This window comes from Alosa sapidissima, chromosome 2, assembly GCF_018492685.1.
Source record: "Alosa sapidissima isolate fAloSap1 chromosome 2, fAloSap1.pri, whole genome shotgun sequence".
NCBI lineage: Eukaryota > Metazoa > Chordata > Actinopteri > Clupeiformes > Clupeidae > Alosa > Alosa sapidissima.
This window is the reverse complement of record NC_055958.1, coordinates 4,224,003-4,244,002: the sequence shown is the minus strand read 5'-3', so window position 1 is coordinate 4,244,002 and position 20,000 is coordinate 4,224,003. Positions and strand designations below refer to the sequence as shown.

At 46.1% G+C, this 20,000-nt stretch overlaps 1 protein-coding gene across 4 annotated transcripts in view; it reads left to right on the top strand.

The window, feature by feature from the left end:
- zeb2a (zinc finger E-box binding homeobox 2a) overlaps window positions 1-20,000 on the top strand; it is a 52,662-nt gene that overhangs the window by 10,638 nt on the left and 22,024 nt on the right. Inside the window, exon 1 of one of the 4 annotated variants that reach the window (XM_042073383.1) lies at window positions 6,874-6,901. The exons of the other annotated variants lie outside the window; for them this stretch is intronic. Within the exon in view, the coding sequence (XP_041929317.1) occupies window positions 6,889-6,901 (13 nt within the window). The 5' untranslated portion in view covers window positions 6,874-6,888. Of the gene's footprint in view, window positions 1-6,873; window positions 6,902-20,000 lie in introns of those variants that run through there. 4 annotated transcript variants of the gene reach the window in all.

Sequence of the window (20,000 nt, the reverse complement as noted above, 5' to 3'; positions counted from 1 at the left end):
AAGGTGTTCGCCCACAGGCAGGAAAAGGAAATCTGGAGGACCATGTGTGCCACCCTTCCAGATGGCACGCTGTCTCAGGCCCTACCTCTCAGGCGGGCAAATCACAGGTCTTAATGCTATCGCTTTTCAACTTTTACAATGGGGCCAGGCTCGTAATTACCAGTGGCGGCTCATTTGCGAGGGCCCACCATAAAGAAGTGTTCCTTAGCAATTAAAGCTAATGAAATATTCATGTGTGGCACTGGCCCCTCCATCCAGGCAAAATGAGTAAGCCACACTTAATGTGCTTCTCTCCCTCCCTCCCTCCCTCCGACCAAGAAAGAACTTCATTTTTATTGTGGGAGCTGCTTGGTATGCTGTTCTTAGTGCTCTCTAGCAATAAGCAATAACTCTAGTAGGTACATACAATCATATTTAAGTAATAATATGTCTTTCATAAATTCTGAAGTGTGTGTTATCTCTTTCACTCTCTGTGTGTGTATGTGTGTGTGTGTGTGTGTGTGTGTGTGTGTGTGTGTGTGTGTGTGTGTGTGCACACGCGCTCATGCATATCCTGTTTTTTTATATCAGAACTTACCTGATAAATAACAATATTCGGAGAAAATTTTGAAGAGTAGCAAGAAATAGATTGTGGAAGATGATGACTTCTTTGAAAGGTGACCTTTGAGGTACTACTTTTATCAATGGTTCAAGATACTGTGTTGTTGATGCTACAGATTGATGCTGGTCATTGACTAGTCATATTTTTCAGTGTGACACATAATGTTGCCGATCTGCACTGTGTGTTGTTACGTCACCACTGCCCTAAAGGCGAGGAACGGGAAGGGGACATGCTTTTCTAAATGCCTCTTTATCTGTTGTTGTCTTTATGTCTCTGTCTACAAGCTCAGCTATGAGAGCAAGCAGCTGTTCCACTGCAAGGCTGAAACTCCCCCACTACCTCCGCCTCCGCCTCTGCCTCCGTCTCCTCCTCCTCCTCCAAACACACACACATACGCACACACACACACACACACACACACACACACACACACAGACTGAGCTTGCGCATGTGATGTGCTGGAACTGATGGGGAGAGGGATGTCGGCAAGTTGTATTGAGCCTAAGTGGCGTAGCGGTGAAGTTTTGTTAAGCCGCGGACAAAGAGCCGGAGAGACATGGGATGACATTGTTTGTGTGAATATAAACATTACGTTTAAAGTGTAATGAGCGTGGTTCTGCCCTGCTCAAATCCCCAAAAAGATAGATAGTACCGCACTGACATCCAAAGATATCTAGCCCACAAAAAAGAGCACACAGAATAGTATTTCTATCACTTGTAATTGTCACTTCACTTAATACACAAACTTCACTAGGTACCTTGGTAAAAAAAATCATCATTTATTATACTCTATTATAAAATTTTCCCTGGACCTTGAGCCATCAACCTACCGACAGCCGACATAACCAGTGGAGCGGCTCATAAAGTGACTTGTCACTTTGTAGGTTTGCACTGTGGCGGAGTCCCACTTGCATTTCAATGAGGGTGCTCTCCTTGCGGCTGGCTTTCCCACGCATGGAGGCCTATCAGTGGAGCACCTTTCGCTGGGCTTTTGTGAGAAGTCTCGTGCATCCTCCCCTCTCCGGCCCGGCCGTGTTTGCAGTTGGATTAGGGGGGCAGAGGGGTGTGTGTGTGTGTGTGTGTGTGTGTGTGTGTGTGTGTGTGTGTGTGTGTGTGTGTGTGTGTGTGTAGGGGAAGAGGAGGTGTGTTAGAGGGCTCAGGGCAGCTGAGCGAGAGGTAGCCATGGGAAGGGCCCCCCAATGGCGTGGAATGCCGGTGAGGTCAGAAAAAGGAGGTGGAGGGGGTGGAGGTGGTGGTGGTGGTGGCTGAGGGGGAGAGTTTGGGCAGCCTAAAGGAGCTCTCCGGGGATGGAGCAGGTGCTTTTGTGCGGCCCGTCAAGCATCAAAGACGTGACAGAGCTGAAAAGGTTAGCGCCGCCGTGCCAAAGCGCAACCCCCCCCCCCCCCCCCCAACTCCCCCCTCTCATTTCCCTCCCTCTCTCTCCTCTCCACACAGACACCTCCCCTTCCCCCCCCCCAAACTCTCTCTCCCCTTTAGGCTGCTCTGGGCCTCTGAGTGGGTGCAGGAGTGACTGGCCGTCACGGGCTTCCCATGCCCCCCCTACCATTCAGAGGTCACTCTGTGCACCTTTCATGGGCCCTGGCCTTGTTTTCAGACTCCTGCTTTCTCCGCTTCACCTCCCCGACGCTCCCAGGCCACTCAGCACCCCCCCCCAACCCCAACCCACCCCAACCCAAAAACCAACCAACCCCCAGCCCTAAATGCACAGTGCCAGTGCATCATTTATCCCGCCACTTGTTGGTTTCGCAGTTGAAAGGTGCAGTTCACCTGTGTAATATCAATGTGATTTCATGACTGATGAGACCCAAAGACAGTGATACACCTTGTGCATATAAGTGTGTCTTCAGTCTAGTTCATGACGATGCATTCAAAGACGTGTTGGATAAGTATTCATAGAAGTTGTAGAGGTGGAAATAATGGCTGTTACTTTATGGATGGCACCATATTGTAACCTCATTTTCTATTGTAGTGGCTACTGAACAAGTCAATAAACCCAGGAAGCTGTATGACCAAAAAAAAAAAACCTCTAGCAGTCTAGCAACAAATTGTGCTTTTTCTTTTCACTGTCCTTTCTGTTTTCCTGTCTTCTTTTTCCCTCTCGCTCTGGTCCTGGATGGGCAACAGAGGAGGAGGGAGCGTGGGGCTTAGTTGTTGCAGGTTGCGTCATGGGACCTGCGGTGTCCCCTTTTGTGCAGCACGTCAAATGTGGTTAACATGCGGCCATTTATCCCTGAAGCCCCCTGGGTGTACAATGGCCTGTGTGTGTGTGTGTGTGTGTGTGTGTGTGTGTGTTTGTGTGTGAGCATGTGTCTGTGTGTGTGTGTGCAGAGAGAGGTGGGGGTGGTAGAGCGGTGAGCTTAGTGTCAGAGTGCTTCCATTCTCTCTCTCTCTCTCTCTCTCTCTCTCTCTCTACCTCTCTCTCTCTCTGTCTATCTTTCTCTCCCCATGCCCCCCCCCCACCCATCGTTTCTCCTCTTGGCTGCACACAACCCCTCCGTCATTGTTTCATTTTTTTTTTCAGTTCTCCCCCCTGAGGTGCTGTGTTGAGTGAGTGGGTCAGGCGGCATCTGACAAGGTGCTTCAGAATGTCGTGTGCACCCGTGAGATAGATTGTTCTTTGCAAACGTAGTGTCACGAAACAGGCCATCTATTGGCTGATTAAAAAAAGGAGTACTTATACTGTGTATATATATATATATATATATAAAAGTATATATGTGTGTGTGTGTGTGTGTGTGTGTGTGTGTGTGTCCATGTACACAAGTGTCAGCCACACTATATCATCACACAATCTAGTGTTTTCTTGCTGCTTAAGTGAAAGGGTGGTGTAGATATCAGATCTCTGTCAGAGAGAATGAACAGAGGGTGCACTAGCTAGAGCTTGTGGCTGCAGAGACAAAGGAGATTTCAGCATACTCAAACGTCTAAAGGACTCCTTCCTCTTTTGTCTACAACATTGCAAAGGAGAGAGTTTTTGTGTCACAAGTACAAACTCTTAATAACAAAAATAAAAGCATGTAGGGGAAAAAAAAGCGCAAGTCCCAAGTCATTGTGAATATACTTGTCACTTTGTGTTGAGCTTGCTAGAAATAATGGCCCCTTTCATAGAACACCTGCCAATAGGCTAAGCATGCATGCATTTCACAGGTAACAAGATTATCTGGGACAGTGATTGATTCTTTTACCAATAGATTACTTTGAAGGAGTTTGAAAAGGGGCTGCACCTTGAAAATGAATTTAACGCACACAGAACAATACAAATAGAATCTGTTGTGGTGACATACTTAAATGTCTATTTCTGATTCTGGTCTTTCTTTATGCAAGTTTTGTAAATGTAGCTGGGTTAGAAGCAACAGGTGTAGACGAGTGTTAAAGCTTCATTAGGCATGGGTGCTTTTGCATTCATACTCCATCAAATGGAATTTTTATTAATTTTTATTTTAAAATTGGGGCTTCGGGTGCTTAGACAGTTATGCATGAGAAGCAATCAGAGACATGCTGTTTTTATAAAAATATTTCGTTATTTGGATTGTCTGAATTGCCAAGCAATAAAACTTTGTGTACTACAAGCTGTCGCAGTACGTCTTTCTCATTCTTCTTGAAAAAAAGAAGGCCATTTTGACGAGTCGCATGGATGCAGAGTATGGCGAGAGGCGTTAATGTGTTGTGCACTGGCCAACAATCCCTCATTTTAACTTATTCATGGAGAAATAGTTTATATTAACCGAGCCAACAAAAGCTGCATTCTAAAAAAGTTCCAGGAACCTCCCTACCAAGCATGAATGTTATCTAAAAATATGTTTGTTAGCATTCTTCCCTTTTCAATTGTTGTTTTGTGCATTTGTGTTTTTTATTCGTCTCTCTCCCCTGAAATGACGGCCCGGAACGCTGTCAACGCCATGTCTGCGCCATATAAACATTGTCCGTTTGCCAAGTCCAAAATCTTATTTCCCATGACTTCAGGGCCATACTATTTCATTGGAGATTCAAGACTCAACTACTAACAAAACTAACATAAAACAATCTATACTGCACAGAATGGGCAATATCTGGGCACCTAACAGTTCCATATATTATCCATATATTATTCCATATATTATCAAACAACATAAATAATATAAGGATAAGGGCGCTTATCATTTTCCAGTTCTGGTGAGGCCCTGTTATTGTTGAATTATACATCGAGGGGCTCTGATTTAGGATGTGTGTTTTGTACTGCTTTTTTCACCCTGGAGTTCTTCTCAGAGTTGTTGAATGTAAAGTTTTAATGTGCAGTAGAAATGTTTTATTTACAGAGAAAGAGAGAGAGGGAGGAAGAGAGAGAGAGGGAGAAAGGGAGAGAGAGAGAGATAGAAGAGAGAGGGGCACTGCAGTTGCATGTGAGCATGTGTGTGTTTTAAGAGTGCAATCTAGCTTACACTCCATTCCTTGTAATTAGTGAAAGGCTTGGCACCCTCCCTTTTTCAGAGGTTATGTGATAACTACACCTCGCCGCGAGGAATGAAAAAAGGTCTGCTTACATACTCCCCCGAAAAACGTTGGTGGAGGGGGGCGGTTGGTTTGGTCAGACGTGGGCCTGTCCAAAAAAGAGAGAAACCTAAAATAAGCACACACTGAACATGAGCCAGCATCACATGTGGTAAACCTCCTGCTCTCTCCAGCGGAATGGAGGCAACGCTCGTCCTTAGCGCCAGCTCACTTTCTGACCCACTCTCACTATTGTTTTCTTGCTTTTCTTTTGACTCTTTGTCCCTCCTGTTAGTTGAGGACGCGCTTTTTCTCAGTCAAGTAACCCCATTTTCTCATCACACACGGCTGACCTTACCAGACTTGCAGAGTTGTCTGTCGACAGTCGGGGGAGGGAGAGGGAGAGGGTGTGTGTGTGGGGGGGGGGGGGGAGAGTAGAAGAGAGGGAAACTGAAAAGATGCGTAGAGAGAGAGGGGGCGAGAGTGAGGCTTGCATAGCGGAGTACCGACGCTGAACCGTTTCACCTGAAAAGAATGGCTCGGCCAGACTCCCTCGCTCCGAACCCACGTACTAATGAAGCAGCGCCAGCTCCTGCCGTGGGAAAAGAGGCACAGCGGCAGAAATAGGTGACCCACTAGGCTCGGGTGGGTGGGGGGGCCATGCCTCCTGTCTATAGGGAGTCTTTTGTCTGCACGTCTGGGGCCGGGGGAATAAATGAGACCTGAGCACGGTTTGGTGATGTATTGGTTTAGACGAGGGGAGGCAGAAGAGAGGGAGATCACACTCTATCTCTAACTAATCACTGACTTGAGGCTCGTGAAAGTACTACTAACTAACCTGATCCTAAAGGCATCAATACACACACATACATAAAGGCATACACACAAGATATATAAGAGAGGGATACACAAACACACACACACACACACACACACACACACACACACACACACACACACACACACACACACACACACACACACACAGATTGTGTCTGTGTATTTGTATCGCTCTATTACATATCTTGCATGACATCTGTTCTGTCTTATTGTCATGCAATGTTTATATACCAGCAACGGAAGAGACAATACGAATGTAAGTAAATATGACAACAAAAATCCCTGTGAATCAATAGGCTCGTGTGGCAATAGTGCACATCAGCCCAACTCACCACTTGTCTGGCTCCAAATCTGGGTTAAATGCAAATTGATCCTTGTAACGTTAATACCAGACAGTAATTAACATGTTACTTATGTTTACGTGCACCAGACCAGAAGGTAATTCATTAAGACCTGGTTATGTCTACAGTCACCATTCAAATCAGTTGAAGGAAAACTAATTATTTTTTACCCCCCCCCCCCCCCCCCCACACACACGGTCCCAAGTATGACATCGCAGACTCTCCGGAAATTAGTTTCTGTACGATGCCTCTCTCCTCTTAGGCTTTCCTGTATGTGAGACAGAAGCTTAAATGAAAAAAAAAAGAAACACAAAAAAAAACACACATACATGCAAAAATATCACGTGAAAATAAATGAAGAAGTGTGAGTGCTGAGGTGTTAGTGAGCAGCAAACGAACCACAAACAACTATGTGGACAAACATTTCACCGTTTTTCCCAAACATCATTAGGGCTATGTGTTTAACATGTGTACTTTTTTATACATGTATTTATAAGAGATAACATTTACAAGAGATGGTGAGCTTTTTATAGCTTCTCAGCCATTAAAACCAAATCCAAATGTCTAACGTACATCTTCTCTTTTCTTCTCTTCTGGGTGCTGATGACCTGACGTGTGATGGTGGAAATAGGTAAGAGACATGCTTTATCTAATATGACATGCTCGTGCAACAGAGAACTGGCCTCTTTAGGGATGTTAAAATAGGCTGGGCTGACTATTAGTCACAGTTTTTTTGTGTGGTTTGTGCCATACTTCTCACCTCTGTGTTCAATTTAACTCTTAACTGAGAGACCAGTTGATTTTCAGTGTATCTGATGATCACCCCTTTTGTCATTTTATCTCTGTCATCATAGTGATTTTGTCCAATCTGACAAATAGTCATAAACAATCACTGGATAGGACTGTCTACAGGTAAATAAAGCAAATGGAAATATTACATGCATGAAGGACAAAAAACATAGTCCTTCTCCTTTTAAAAAAAACATGGCCCCATTTTATTGTTTTTCTTTCAAGTCAAAGAAAATCTAGATTAATTAGAAATGATCAATACCTCATGCAGATTTAGGTCACATACAAACAAGAATACCTGTGTTTATGCTTTCCCATTTCTCAAAATGTCTGTATCCCTCTTGTTGTCCTTGCTCCTTAACAGTAGCTTTCATATGCAAGCTTTGCTTCCAGGCACTGTGGCTTGGGTGGGTGAGCCTCTAGGATTCAGATTTTTTCTTCTTTCTTTCATTTCTCTTTGAAAACACTTACATCTCTCTCCAGCAAACGCACTGGGGTGGCTATAGATGGCACACAGACCAAAAAGACCTACCAGAATGCCATCCAAAGGAGAAAGCTTAGGGAGCTTGATACTGATTTATAACCCATAATCAAGCACCACACCATTACCATTTAACCATAATCTACTAATGATGATGACGATGGTGATCATGGTAAATAGAAGTATATGTAGAGAGAGGCTCATTTAGTCTCCATAGAATAAGATTAGAGGCCAGCGGTTGCGATGGCAAATGTAAACATAGGCATTTTGAGTGTGCTATTTCAGCACACTTGTGTGTCACTTTAATTCTCAGAGGTCTGTGGCAGTTAAACACCTATGCCACAGGAGCTGACAGCATGCACTATGTTCAAACAGTGTGATGAGCTTAGAGAGAAAGAGATGGGGAGTAAAGGCACTGCAAACCCACAGCTACTCTGTAAACACACCTACTGAGTTTTGTTTGCTGTAATTTGTTCTATTCAGCTCATCTCTACGGAGTACGATAGAATGGAGCATGAAGTGTTTTTCTCAAATGTGGCAGCTTATAACTCCGAGAGAATTGGTGTGGAACTGAACTCGTCCATGTGACACTGTTAGATCGTGCTGAAGTACAGTCAGTTACAGCTGCTGATCATTGTTTTAGTGTGAGGGGGTGAAGAGTGAAACCTGAGAAGAGTTGTCCTCAGGAATGTAGCACGTTAAGAACCCCTGCTGACGTGAAATCAAGCCTCACACGAGTGCTGTGTGTGTGTCTGTCCGTGTGTGTGTCTGTGTGTATGTGTGTGTGTGTTTGTGTTTGTCTATCTGTGTGTCTGTCTGATTGTCTGCCATCGCTGTGCTTGCCTATCTGGCTGGGTGAAATATAATATGGTACATTAACACCAATTACACAACATCATGTTTTTTCACCCACATTTGGAGAAGAGGCCATGTGTGCGTGTGTGCATGTGTTCTCTTTCTCAGACACTAGCACACCCAGGTACCATAGAACAGGAGACCCTACAGGCTTTACAGGAGGTCAGGCAGGCAGTGGTTGTTATTGAGCGGCAGCGGCTAATTCAAGCCCATTCTCTCAACAATGAAGTGAGAAGTCCTACCAGAAGAAGGTGCAGCAGGCAGAAGGGTGTGCTATGGGGCCACCAACACCCCCCCCCCTACACACACACACACACACACACACACACACAGGAGACAGGAGACAGACCTCCTTGCGCTCACTTCAAGTCTGAAGTGCACCTTGAGTGGGGATGGGGAAGACGGAGTCGGGCTTCGAGAGGATTTAGCGACGTCGCTGGTGGCGTGCGGCCCAGCTTCATTGGAAAGGGGGTGGTGGGTAAGGAGTAAGGAGTAGAGTGGGTGGGTGGCTGGGTGGCTGGTTTCCATTTTCAAAGTGTTTATCCCACCTCCTCTCCCCCAACCTTAGCAGTTAGACCATGGGGGTGAGCGGTGCATCTTTGAAAGGCAGCAGTGGAGTGGGGAATGCTCTGTGTAATCTGCTCGTAATAGAACGATTTATTATCTTATTTACTCCTGCTCCTCACACCTTCTCCCCCCACCTCACCTCCTCCGCCTCCCTCCCCTCCCTTCCCCATACACGCCTCTTCTTCTTCTCTGTGTTCTGTTCTTCTTCTTCTTCTCCTCGTCCCCTCCTGTCTCTCTCTCTCTCTCTCTCCTCTCCCTCCTCAAATAGCTATGTGACCCCTTGGTAACATTCTCCTAAGTTCCCCAGGGGGACGACGATGGGTGAGGGGGTTGAAACGGTGGTGAAAATCACCCCCCCCACCCCCAGCCGAGCCGACACTGGGCTGGCTAAAGGAGGGATGATGCCCGCATGGCTCAGGAATGGGTGGACAGGGTGGACTTCCATTTCAGTCACACCTCAGTGCCATCGCCTGCCACCTCCCACTACGTCCACCTAGACACACACACACACACACACACACACACACACACACACACACACACACACACACACACACACACACACACACACACACACTCACTTACACACATTATACACAGACATACATTATACACAGAAGACACTTAGACTTTTAGAAGAACACACCAAACACACAAACACACATACATTCACCGACAAACATACATACGCATACACAGTCGTTGACAAACACACAAACACACACACACACACACACACACACACACACACACACACACACACACACACACACACAGCATCTGCTTTTAATCAACCGAGAACTTCCTTGTGCTTTAAAACCATCCTTCCCTTACACCATCTCCATCCCTCTAGCACATTTCTCTTTTTGTTGGGGGGCTGTGTGTGTGTGTGTGTTGCGGGGGGGGGGGGGGGGGGGGGTGTAGGTCGACCACAGCTGTAAAAACACCTGAGTCCCCCCTCCACCACCACCACCTCCTTCCTACCACCACCTCTCACCCACCCCTGCCGAGGTGCAGACCAGAGATTAGGGTCAGAGAAGAAGGAGGAGGTGAAGGAGGAGGAGGGGAGAAGGGGATGAGGGAGCGTGGAGAAACAGAACCACATGGCCAACCTGATAGTGTCGCAAAGACACTGGGGTGGTGACCTGCGGTGACTCGAGAGGTCGTTATCCTCACCTCTCGCTGATAAAACAAGGGGCTCACAGCATTGCGACAGGCTATCGGCAGAGACGAGGAGTCAGTTCAGTCGCAGGGCCTGTATCAGTCATTTGGGGGGGAGGGGGGGCTTGTCGGCTGGCCATCCCAAAACGCTGTGGTAACTGTTGGTCTTCTGAGAACTGTAATCTCTCCTCGGCCCACCCCTCCCTGGTCTTCTCTCTTTTCATGAAAGCTGGCCAGTGAAAAGGGGGGCAGAACAAGGCATTCATTACAGTTAATTACAGTTAATTGCAGTATTCCTGCAAACAGCATATTACACTACATGATCTTCACAGAAAAACTCAGCACAGCTCAGAAAGAAACTCGGAGAATTCTAAGGAAAACAGCGCGTCACACTGAGTTAAACTGAACAACACGAGAAAGGCCAGTCTTTCGGAGGGGTGGATGAACAATGGTACAGCTCCCTGCTTTTTTTTTCAAGCTGACGCAAAAAGGCAGTTCACGACCTCGCCTCTTTCTGCTGAGATTGAATGTAACAGAATTGCTGTTAGCATTAGCTTCCCTCGGGAGGCGGCATTATGGGCCACCACATTGTTAGCTAGCCTCCTGCCAACTGTGCGGGGAACAAAAGGCCGAGCGTTTATTACCAGACCCTGCTGTGTTAAAGGAAGCCCAGGCCAGCCCCCTTTTTACTGAAGGGATGGTCTTATCCTGGTCGTAGCCATTGTGTACTTGTAAAGTGTCCATTCACCTGGTACAGGCCAGAGAGGTTTTACAGATGCCACAAACTACTCATGATGATGCAATTAGAAACTTGTAACTTTCAGAAACTACCCCTTAAGGCGCAAAGATACGTTTTTAATGTAGGTCACGTAATGTTTTTTTTGACAAAATAATAAAAAAAATATATAAAATACCAGTGCTTGTTTATCAATTGCTGCCCACAGAACTCTGATGACAGAGACAAAGTCTAGATCGACGGCTTGACATTTTTCTCTGTACAAAAGTAGTTGATGTTTACAAAAACTACTTTTATCTTTAATCGTGTCCTGTGTGTAGTATGCAGTCCTGCTTGTACACACACACACACACACACACACACACACACACACACACACACACACTACAGCAATACAGTAGAATTGATGGCCCTACCTAATCTAATACCCAGAGTCCATGAGCAATTGCTTCATAAGTCTTTTTTGTTTGAAAAGTGACATTTTATGATGGAGAGGTGGACACAGCGAGTCCTCATAATCTGTGTGACTGCTCAGAGGGGAAAAGGAGGGGGAAAAGTAATTTATAAAATCTGGAGACAAAATGGCATTACAGAGCCAAGAGGTGAGCAAGCTTAGTCACCCCTGTCCATCCCTGGACTGCGCGAACAAATTTCTGGAGCTCGCCCTTGAAATGAGCTCCACCTGGATGTTGTGGGCCAACTTCCAACTACAATAAGGAAATAAAATACTAGTGTGAAAAACTAGCAGGAATGGGTCTGTTCTCCCACGGGGCTTGTTGCACTCGAGAACACACTTCACTGACAGAGGAGAGAAGCAGAGAGAAAGATACACAAGCACGCACGCACACACACACACACACACACACACACACACACACACACACACAGAGCGAGAAATAAAAGCTCACGTCGGCTTTTAAAAGGGGAAGTTGAGGAATACGCAACGAACATGAGCTGTTACCTAACACACCTGCACACACTGGAGTTTTTTTAAATAATTTTATTTTCTCCCCGTACTCCCAGCGGAGTTTTTGTTTTTTTTCATTTTGTTTTAAGCACCTTAATGACAGGCCAGCGCCCTGTGAAATCTTTTTCAGCATGTGGTGGAAGTGAGTCAGGAGTGGGGTCATACAGAGAAAAAGTGTCAATTTTAGTTTCACTTTGAGTCCCTCATGCTGAGTAAATAAGGGCATTTCTGGTAACAAAACCCAAGTCTATACTGCCTCACTGCTGTGCTTATTTTACCTAGGCAAAGAGAATATATCGAGCCTTCCTGTGGTAAGGCTGTGGAGGCTTTCCTTATGAGCCGCTATGTGGCTTCAGCAAGACACAGAAATGCTTAAGCGGGCAGCACAATGGCATCCACATCACCACTATACTGAACCCATTGTGCTCTCTGTCCAGTCCCCCGGCACCCAGAGTCAACACCCATTCTCTCTCTCTCGCTCGGTTTTACTCTGTCGTCTACTATTCTGCCCACCATTTCTCTCTTTCTCTCTATCTCCCACTCTCTCTCTCTCTCTTTCTATCTCTCCCCCGTGTCTCATACAAACACACACACACACACACACACACACACACACACACACACACACACACACACACACACACACACACACACACACAAATACACCCCACACATAATTTGAGTTCAAGGGCTCATTGTCTAGGGACGGACGAATCACCACCCCACTTAGCCCATTTTTTTTAAAGGTGCCAAGGGCCTCACGATTGGATGGGACCTCAAAGGCCTCAGAAGGGAGGGGAGACAGTTTGTCAACATTTCTAAGAAGCTTCAGTGGCCTGGGGAATAAGACGCTTTATTACATGAATCTGCTGGCTCAGTCCTCAAACCTCAAAATTCACTGGAATGCAACTGTACTGTGCAATTAGACGCTGGATGATTCAGATACTGTTTCACGGAGATGATATTTTGGAATGTCTTTGCTCCGACAAAAAAAAAATGAGCCAAGCTATTCATGCTGAACTCGTTTATTACTCCCGTAATCGTCCTCTTAACTACTCGGCAATGCATTTCTTCTCCAGTGGGTGTGTGCTCGTTGTCTTAAACTTTATTGTGGGCACATACCTAAGAGAGGTGACATGATTTACAGTCCTCATGGAGATTACACATGCGGAGTCTGATTAAGGGTGGGATGGGGTGTGGGGTGTAGAGAGCGCTGTGAAGGGTGGAGTTATGAGGGGCTAAATGACTGCACTGCTCGGGAGTCATTTGTTTGATTTTTTTTCTTCGTATTTTTCTCCCCCCTGCCCTACCTCCCTACGCCTGCCGCTCCACTTGACTGGAAAGTCTGGCCTCGGGGAGAGAGGGCCTGTCAGTTCCTCTTACCTCAGTCAGGCACCGGCATTGACGGTGTCGAGTGAGCGTAAGCGCGTGTGTATGTGTGTCTCTCTGTGTGTGTGTGTGTGTGTGCGCGTGTGTGTTAGTTTCTGCAGGGATGGGTTGTTGTGATGGGGGGTGGGTGGGGGTGGGGGGTACAAATGACCCGCTCGCTGTGTGCCTGGGGGCAGGTGGCTTTTAGGGGTCGTTTTCTCAGGTCACATGTAAGAGACACACATCTGTCACTCCAAAGGTACCACCGCAGGGACAGAGTGCGCTGACCTACGATGGCTGAATCGATTCAAATTGACAGACGGTGGTACCTTTTGTCCTGCTCGTCCCTGGCCCCTTAACACTGTTACTGTGTCAGGTCAGACAGGCTCAGAAGGCCCCTCCTAGGCCAGTGAATGTGTCCACTCCCCTTGTGTTTTTGCGTACCTTCAGAATAAAGGCTAAAAAAAACTTGAATTTGATAAATGTCAATCACTTTGGTAATTATCTTCTTATTAGGTTATCTGAGAAATCTGAAGAAAAGAAAATAGTTTAGTTAAAATCTAAACAGATTTTGGGTGTAAAATACGGAAAGGTGACATTTTATGTCAGCTTGTAAATAAGAAAGTGAGTTTTACAACGCTACGCTGGGCACATGCTTCACTGGTCAAAGCATGGCTGCATTAGAGGGGGTTGTGTGTTTTAGCAACTCAGCCTTATCTAATACAAACATCATCAGCTCCTCGTTAGGCTTTTCACGACCACTTGACAGTGACATTTGGTCGCTGAAGTGATAAAAGTAGGGGGAGAGAATGTCAAAGGTCAACCAGCTGCTTCAGGGAAAAGTTCTGCCTGCCATGTAATTTGATAGGCATCACCCAGATAATACTTTGCTCGGGTTTTATATCCATCTGTGCTCCTTTTGTCACAACACTGTTTACACATCCAGCTTCTGCGGTAGCCAAAGATGTGTGCTGTCAGCAGCGCATGGAACTTTTACCTCAATTCGCCACCGACCTCTAATTGGAAAAAAATGTCAGAATGTCAAATATTGACACATTCAATGGTAGGAACATTTATGGATGTATAGATGTATGACATGGAAGGTCAGGCCTTAACAGTGTTTGACCATGTCCATGAATGATCATGCCCGTCTGCATCAAAGCCCCCTGTGTCCAGTCATGTGTGCTGAACTTGGTTCGGATGAACCCTGGTGTGCCTGGTAAGGACTGGCCACGGTTTCACTACTGCTGACATTTCTTCGGAGCAGGAAATGTACAAAGAGCTGTAACAGCATGACAGTGGGTCACAACACGCAAGTGTGGCTATAAAAAAACACTGTTAGGTTCAGGAAGAGAGGAACCTGTTATGCTGATGTTATGCAAGAATTGAGCCTTTTGTGTGTTTCTCTCTTTTCTTGTGTGTGTGTCTGTGTGTGTGTGTGTGTGTGTGTGTGTGTGTGTGTGGTGCATGCACACGCACGATTGTGCATGTGCATCTGTCTGTGTGTGTGTGTGTGTGTGTGTGAGTGTGTGATCTTGTAGCAGGATCCTTTGTCAGTAATTAGAGTGGAGTCTCCTTATTAATCTGAAGGAGTGGTCTCGCTTGAATATTCATGAGCCTGTGTGTATTATCTATGTCATGATTCATCTCTCGGTAACTCGGCGCCCGCCCTCCGCTATACCCCCCCCCCCCAGACATACTTTTAATCCCAAATTACAACCCCTCCCCCAGACCAGCCCCCTGTCCCTCAAGACCCAGTTCCAACCAAGAACAGTGATTAGATACTTTGAGTCCTCACATGGAATATAACTCCATACATAACTCAATAGGATGTTTATAGATGAGGACTTCAAAGCACATTATGAAAACACTCATGTCCTTGCCTTCCTCCGCAACTCTGTTTGTCTAATTATCACCTAATACATTAGCAGACTGTGGTTTAGTGGCGGCTGGTATGAGTGGTTGACTTAAAAGCAGGATTCCAGATAAAACAGCTAAAAAATACCTCTTTAACTGTCTATCAAATGTGAGGTTGATATAATAACAATGTTGATATTAAAAGTCATTGTCAAAATGGTTACAAGTATGTTTTTATACCATTTTGTTCAGTATGAAAAATAGACAAAACAAACATTCACCTTACCAGGAATCGTTGAGTGAAGCAATATCGAGACAATATAAGGTAGCATTACCCAGAGGATGCATTCTGAGAAACCAATATCAAACCAGGGCCAAGCCGTAGGGAAATTGTAACACATGCAGCAAACATTTGAGATGTGGTGAGATTGAAAATGATACCCTTCAGTGAGCCACTCTGGGACCAGAGGTCAACAAACCGCACCAGCCAAGGCTGCATATTAGCATGTGTGGGCTGGAAGCTGCTGGCTATGCCCCAGCACCTGACAACCCAGGCTCGGGTCATAGGTACCAGCAAAAAGGCTTCCCAAGAGACGCATCAAAGCTATGGATTTTTATCCATAACACCCAAAACATTTCTTTGCCCTATCAACTGCTGCTGATTATTTTGCGAAGAGTTTCCTCGATTCAACTCTAGTGAGGCAAATATCCAGTTTTCATTTGTCAGATGGGGTGAAAACACACTTCCACCTGGGTCAATGAATAATTCAGCCATTTTGGAAGTAGGCTTCGCCTCCCCTTGAGAAGCCTGTGAGCTGTTAAGGCATAAATTGCTTCATCATTGCCAAAATTTATAAGGGTGTATACATTATTCAGTTCAGCTGGAGTTTGGTCACACTCCTTTCAGGCGATACCCAGGCTTCAGAGGCAACCCAGTTTTCAGTTGCAATGACACCACTACACCATAGCACAATTTACTCAGATCACTTACTGTGGATTGCGCATAAACAGACTGAAATGTTAAGGGCATCTTTGCGCATAATGTTTGCATTTTCAAATGAACTACATTTTTAATTGAGGTGATGTTTTGATATAAACACACACACACACACACACACACACACACACACACAAAACAAACAAACAAAAACAAAACACACAAACACCAAAAAGTGACTCATCATTTTAGGACCTGTCAGTTCAATAAGTGTCAGTCAACGAGGTCTGTGGCGCTCCAACGCTACATCACGGCTGGTCTTGTGAGGTGCAGGAAATTCTTTCTCCAGGCAAATGTTAGTGATCTGCCTCAGATAATCTGATCAACTGCCCTCTGACACAGCCACAGAGCAGTCGCTTGATTCGTCCGCAATTATAAATAACATTTTATACAATGGCATTATTAGACTCTCTTTCCGCTGCGCACAGGCTGTGACTGTATGTGGTATAGTTAATTCGGTTAAGAGCCTATCTAAAGTAATAAAGCCGAGTTGTAATGGTGCGGGTGTGTGCACAGTAGTGAACAGAATGGGGAACAATGTGGCCCTGGAAGCTCAAGAATGTGCAGTTGTTGAGCAAGTACAATGTTGACTCATAGAGGTCCTCCTGCCCCCTAATTGCTTTTATAGCGCATTAAGGAAGTCGAGCTCAAATCAAGTGACAGACTGGGTCAGATGTTTTGGTTTCCGCTTCATGCTAACCATGGCAACACCAAATGTTTGGTAAACGGGCCGTGGAGGAATGTTAGTGTCCGTTGAGGCTGTGCTCCTCACGCTGTCAGAGCATGTCACATGGTTAGTGACCATAAGCACCTGGTTTAAAAAATGCCAGGAGGAGGCATTCATACAGGACTATGTTTTGTGGTATGCTACTTTACTTTATGTCTACTTCCCCATTTCTGCTTGTTGAGTAGCCTGGCTAGCGCCACCACTTCTCAATGAGACGTGGTCTGGGAACCAAACGTTCATTTTCTCGTATTTGAAAAAAATGCCCAGATCTGTTTATTGGGTGCCACGGATGTCTATCAAATGCGTCTGTGCATAGCTCATCATCGTCTTGCTTTCCCCCCTGTTCTGTGATTGGTTCCCTATCTCAGGCGAAAATTTGCTCCATGGTCTCCAGGCTGCCTTAGCAGCGTGAATCAAATCGCGCGCAAGGCAGCATGGGAACACCCAGGCTACTTGTTGAGTTGAATTCTTCAAATTATAATTTTCCACATTCAATGTACAAATGAAACAAACCTCCAGAAAACAGGTGATAGAGTATCTTGTTTGTGAGCTAAAAGATAGCTCAGAAGTGACACTTAATTGATAGCTGCCATGGTACATGCTGATATCTCCATTTGTCACATATTTCCTTGTGATTTAATGAGATACGCTTGTTGTTTGTTGACTAGAAAACATGTTGCCAGAAACACAAAAGAGAGTCCATGGTGCAGGGCGGTGGCAAGTCAGGTGATGACGTGGACTTGCTGAGTCACACTGAGAATGAGTCGGACTGCTGGGCTTGAAGTGAACGCAAGAGATGCAGCGTTGTGATAAGCGTTTTCAAAGAAGCCTTCGGTTAAACGTCTTGCACAAGCCGAGCTCAAGGTGTCAATTCCTGATTAAGCCGAGCTGGGTCTACACTCCTGGCGCCAGAGCAAGAAGACGAGCAGAGGAGCACCATTCACATGCTGTAATGGGTCTGCCCAGGCAAGATTCACAGTACCTTACGTGAAATATCACCCTGCTTGTTCATTTCAGTGAAATGTATGGCTTGCCACAATGACAGAAAGTGAAAACAAGCATTAGCCTTACAAAGCACTCATGTAGTCATGCTAAGCATTTGAGTTATGCTTGAGTATGTTCGTTCAAGGGGAGCCATTCGGAAAGGGGCTGTATAGTGTTGTGTGCAACAGCCAAGTTGTACACAAGTTGTCGGCCCCTAATGCTTCACTGGCACCGCTGCATTAAATCAATGTTAAAAAAAAGAAAACATGCTACCGCGGCTTTGGCTCTTGAGGAGTTAACCAAAGGGCTTTTTTCCTGCTTCGGCACACAAAGCCTCTCAGGAACCCGTAGCGCGGCGAATGATGTTGCCTGGGAGGGCCGTTACGCGGTCGGCAGAATGAATACGACTTCCGCTTTGGATGATAATATGATCTGCGGCCGCTCCCCCGAGGGCCCCTTGAGTGGAAAGACAAGTCTTCCTCAGATCTCACAGGAAGTAGCAGGAACAATGCTCGCTCAAATATTTACTGGCGCTCCACTCTCTCTGGCCAGCTCCTAATATGCTCTCCTGGAGGGACATTTAGGACTCCTTATACCGTGTACAGTGTGTGTGTGCATATGTGCGCGCACGTGTGTGTGTGTGTGCGTGTGAAAGGGTGTGAAAGGGTGGAAACTGACCATCTCTATTATTTTAGGATACTTGATTTCCTATACTACGGTATGGAGTGTTTGTTTTATTCTACTTATACATAAACTATATATTTTTATACATTCCAACTGGCAGACTATTCATCCTTCAACCTTTCCTTGATAATGCAATTCTCTCTCACGGTTCAATCTGCTTTGTCTACGGATGCACAGTACATAAATTTGCAGTTTAGATTAGTGCCAAGTAATGCCAGGAGGAGGACAGCCTTTACAACCACAGGTTTTCCTTTCACTCCGGCCAAATAATAGGGGACCCAGGATGGGTCCATGATGGACTGCGGGTCAGATGACCCCGGGGGGGGGGGGGGGGCAATAGCGAAGAGGCAGAGGGGACGGGCTAACGGGGGTCAGCACATAAAGGACAGAAGGGAAGCCCTCTGTTGTGCGCTACCTGGCAGGGATGCTATTCAGGTGACAAAGCTCCTGGCATGGTGGTGTGTGTGGATGGGAGCTGAGGGACCGGGGGAGGAGAACAGATGTGCTTTACTCCCTCATTAACATCTCAATGAGCCGCTCTGATTGAAGGTCCTTGACCAAGGGGGGCTCTATTTTTTATTGGTGGGCTGGCCCTCCCCTCTTGCAGGACCCCTCCAACCATGCTGCCCCCCTCCCCCCCACGCACACACACACACACATGCATACACACATGCACACAAGCACTGACCTCTTTCAAAGGCTCACACCTACACTGCCAGCTGGGGACTTGCGTGCAGATCAGGCCTCTACAAACCCACAACACAGCCATGTTTGAACTCCTTCATCAGTTTCTCAGAGTGCAACAGTTGCACACTTGCGCCACTAAACAGTCCTCCTCCATACTCCTCCTCATCCTCATCTGTTACTACTACCATTAGTCAGCTTCACAATCATCTCTCTCTCTCACGCTTTCACTCCTTATCTACATTCTTATCTCATTCTCTGTAATCATCAGTGAGTGTGTGTGTGTGTGTGTGTGTGTGTGTGTGTGTGTGTGTGTGTGTGTGTGTGTGTGTGTATGTGTATTCTGTATGTTTATAAGTTGTACAAAGCATGAAAAGCCCCATGCTTGATTATCCAAATCACAACATTTAACACACCCATGCGCCCTCTAGAACGGTGTTATTGTTGTCCTGCAGCAGGTTGTGCTCTTCTCAGTGGAGTCTAATTGATGATGGTGTGTGTGTGTGTGTGTGTGTGTGGGGGGGGGGGGGGGTCACCAGAGGAGTGGCAGATGCGCTGACAGTTGTTGTGGTGCACTCCTGTGTGTGTTTTATGTCCGAGGCCCCTGCTGGACTAGGGAAGGAGAGAGGGAGGGAGGGGACACGAGTGGAGCCAGGTCCCCCTTAACTACACACACACACACACACACACACACACACACACACACACACACACACACACACACATACAGTACACACACACACACACACACACACACACACACACACACACACACACACACATACAGTACACACACACACACACACACACACACACACACACACACACACATACAGTACACACACACACACACACACACACAGGCACACACAT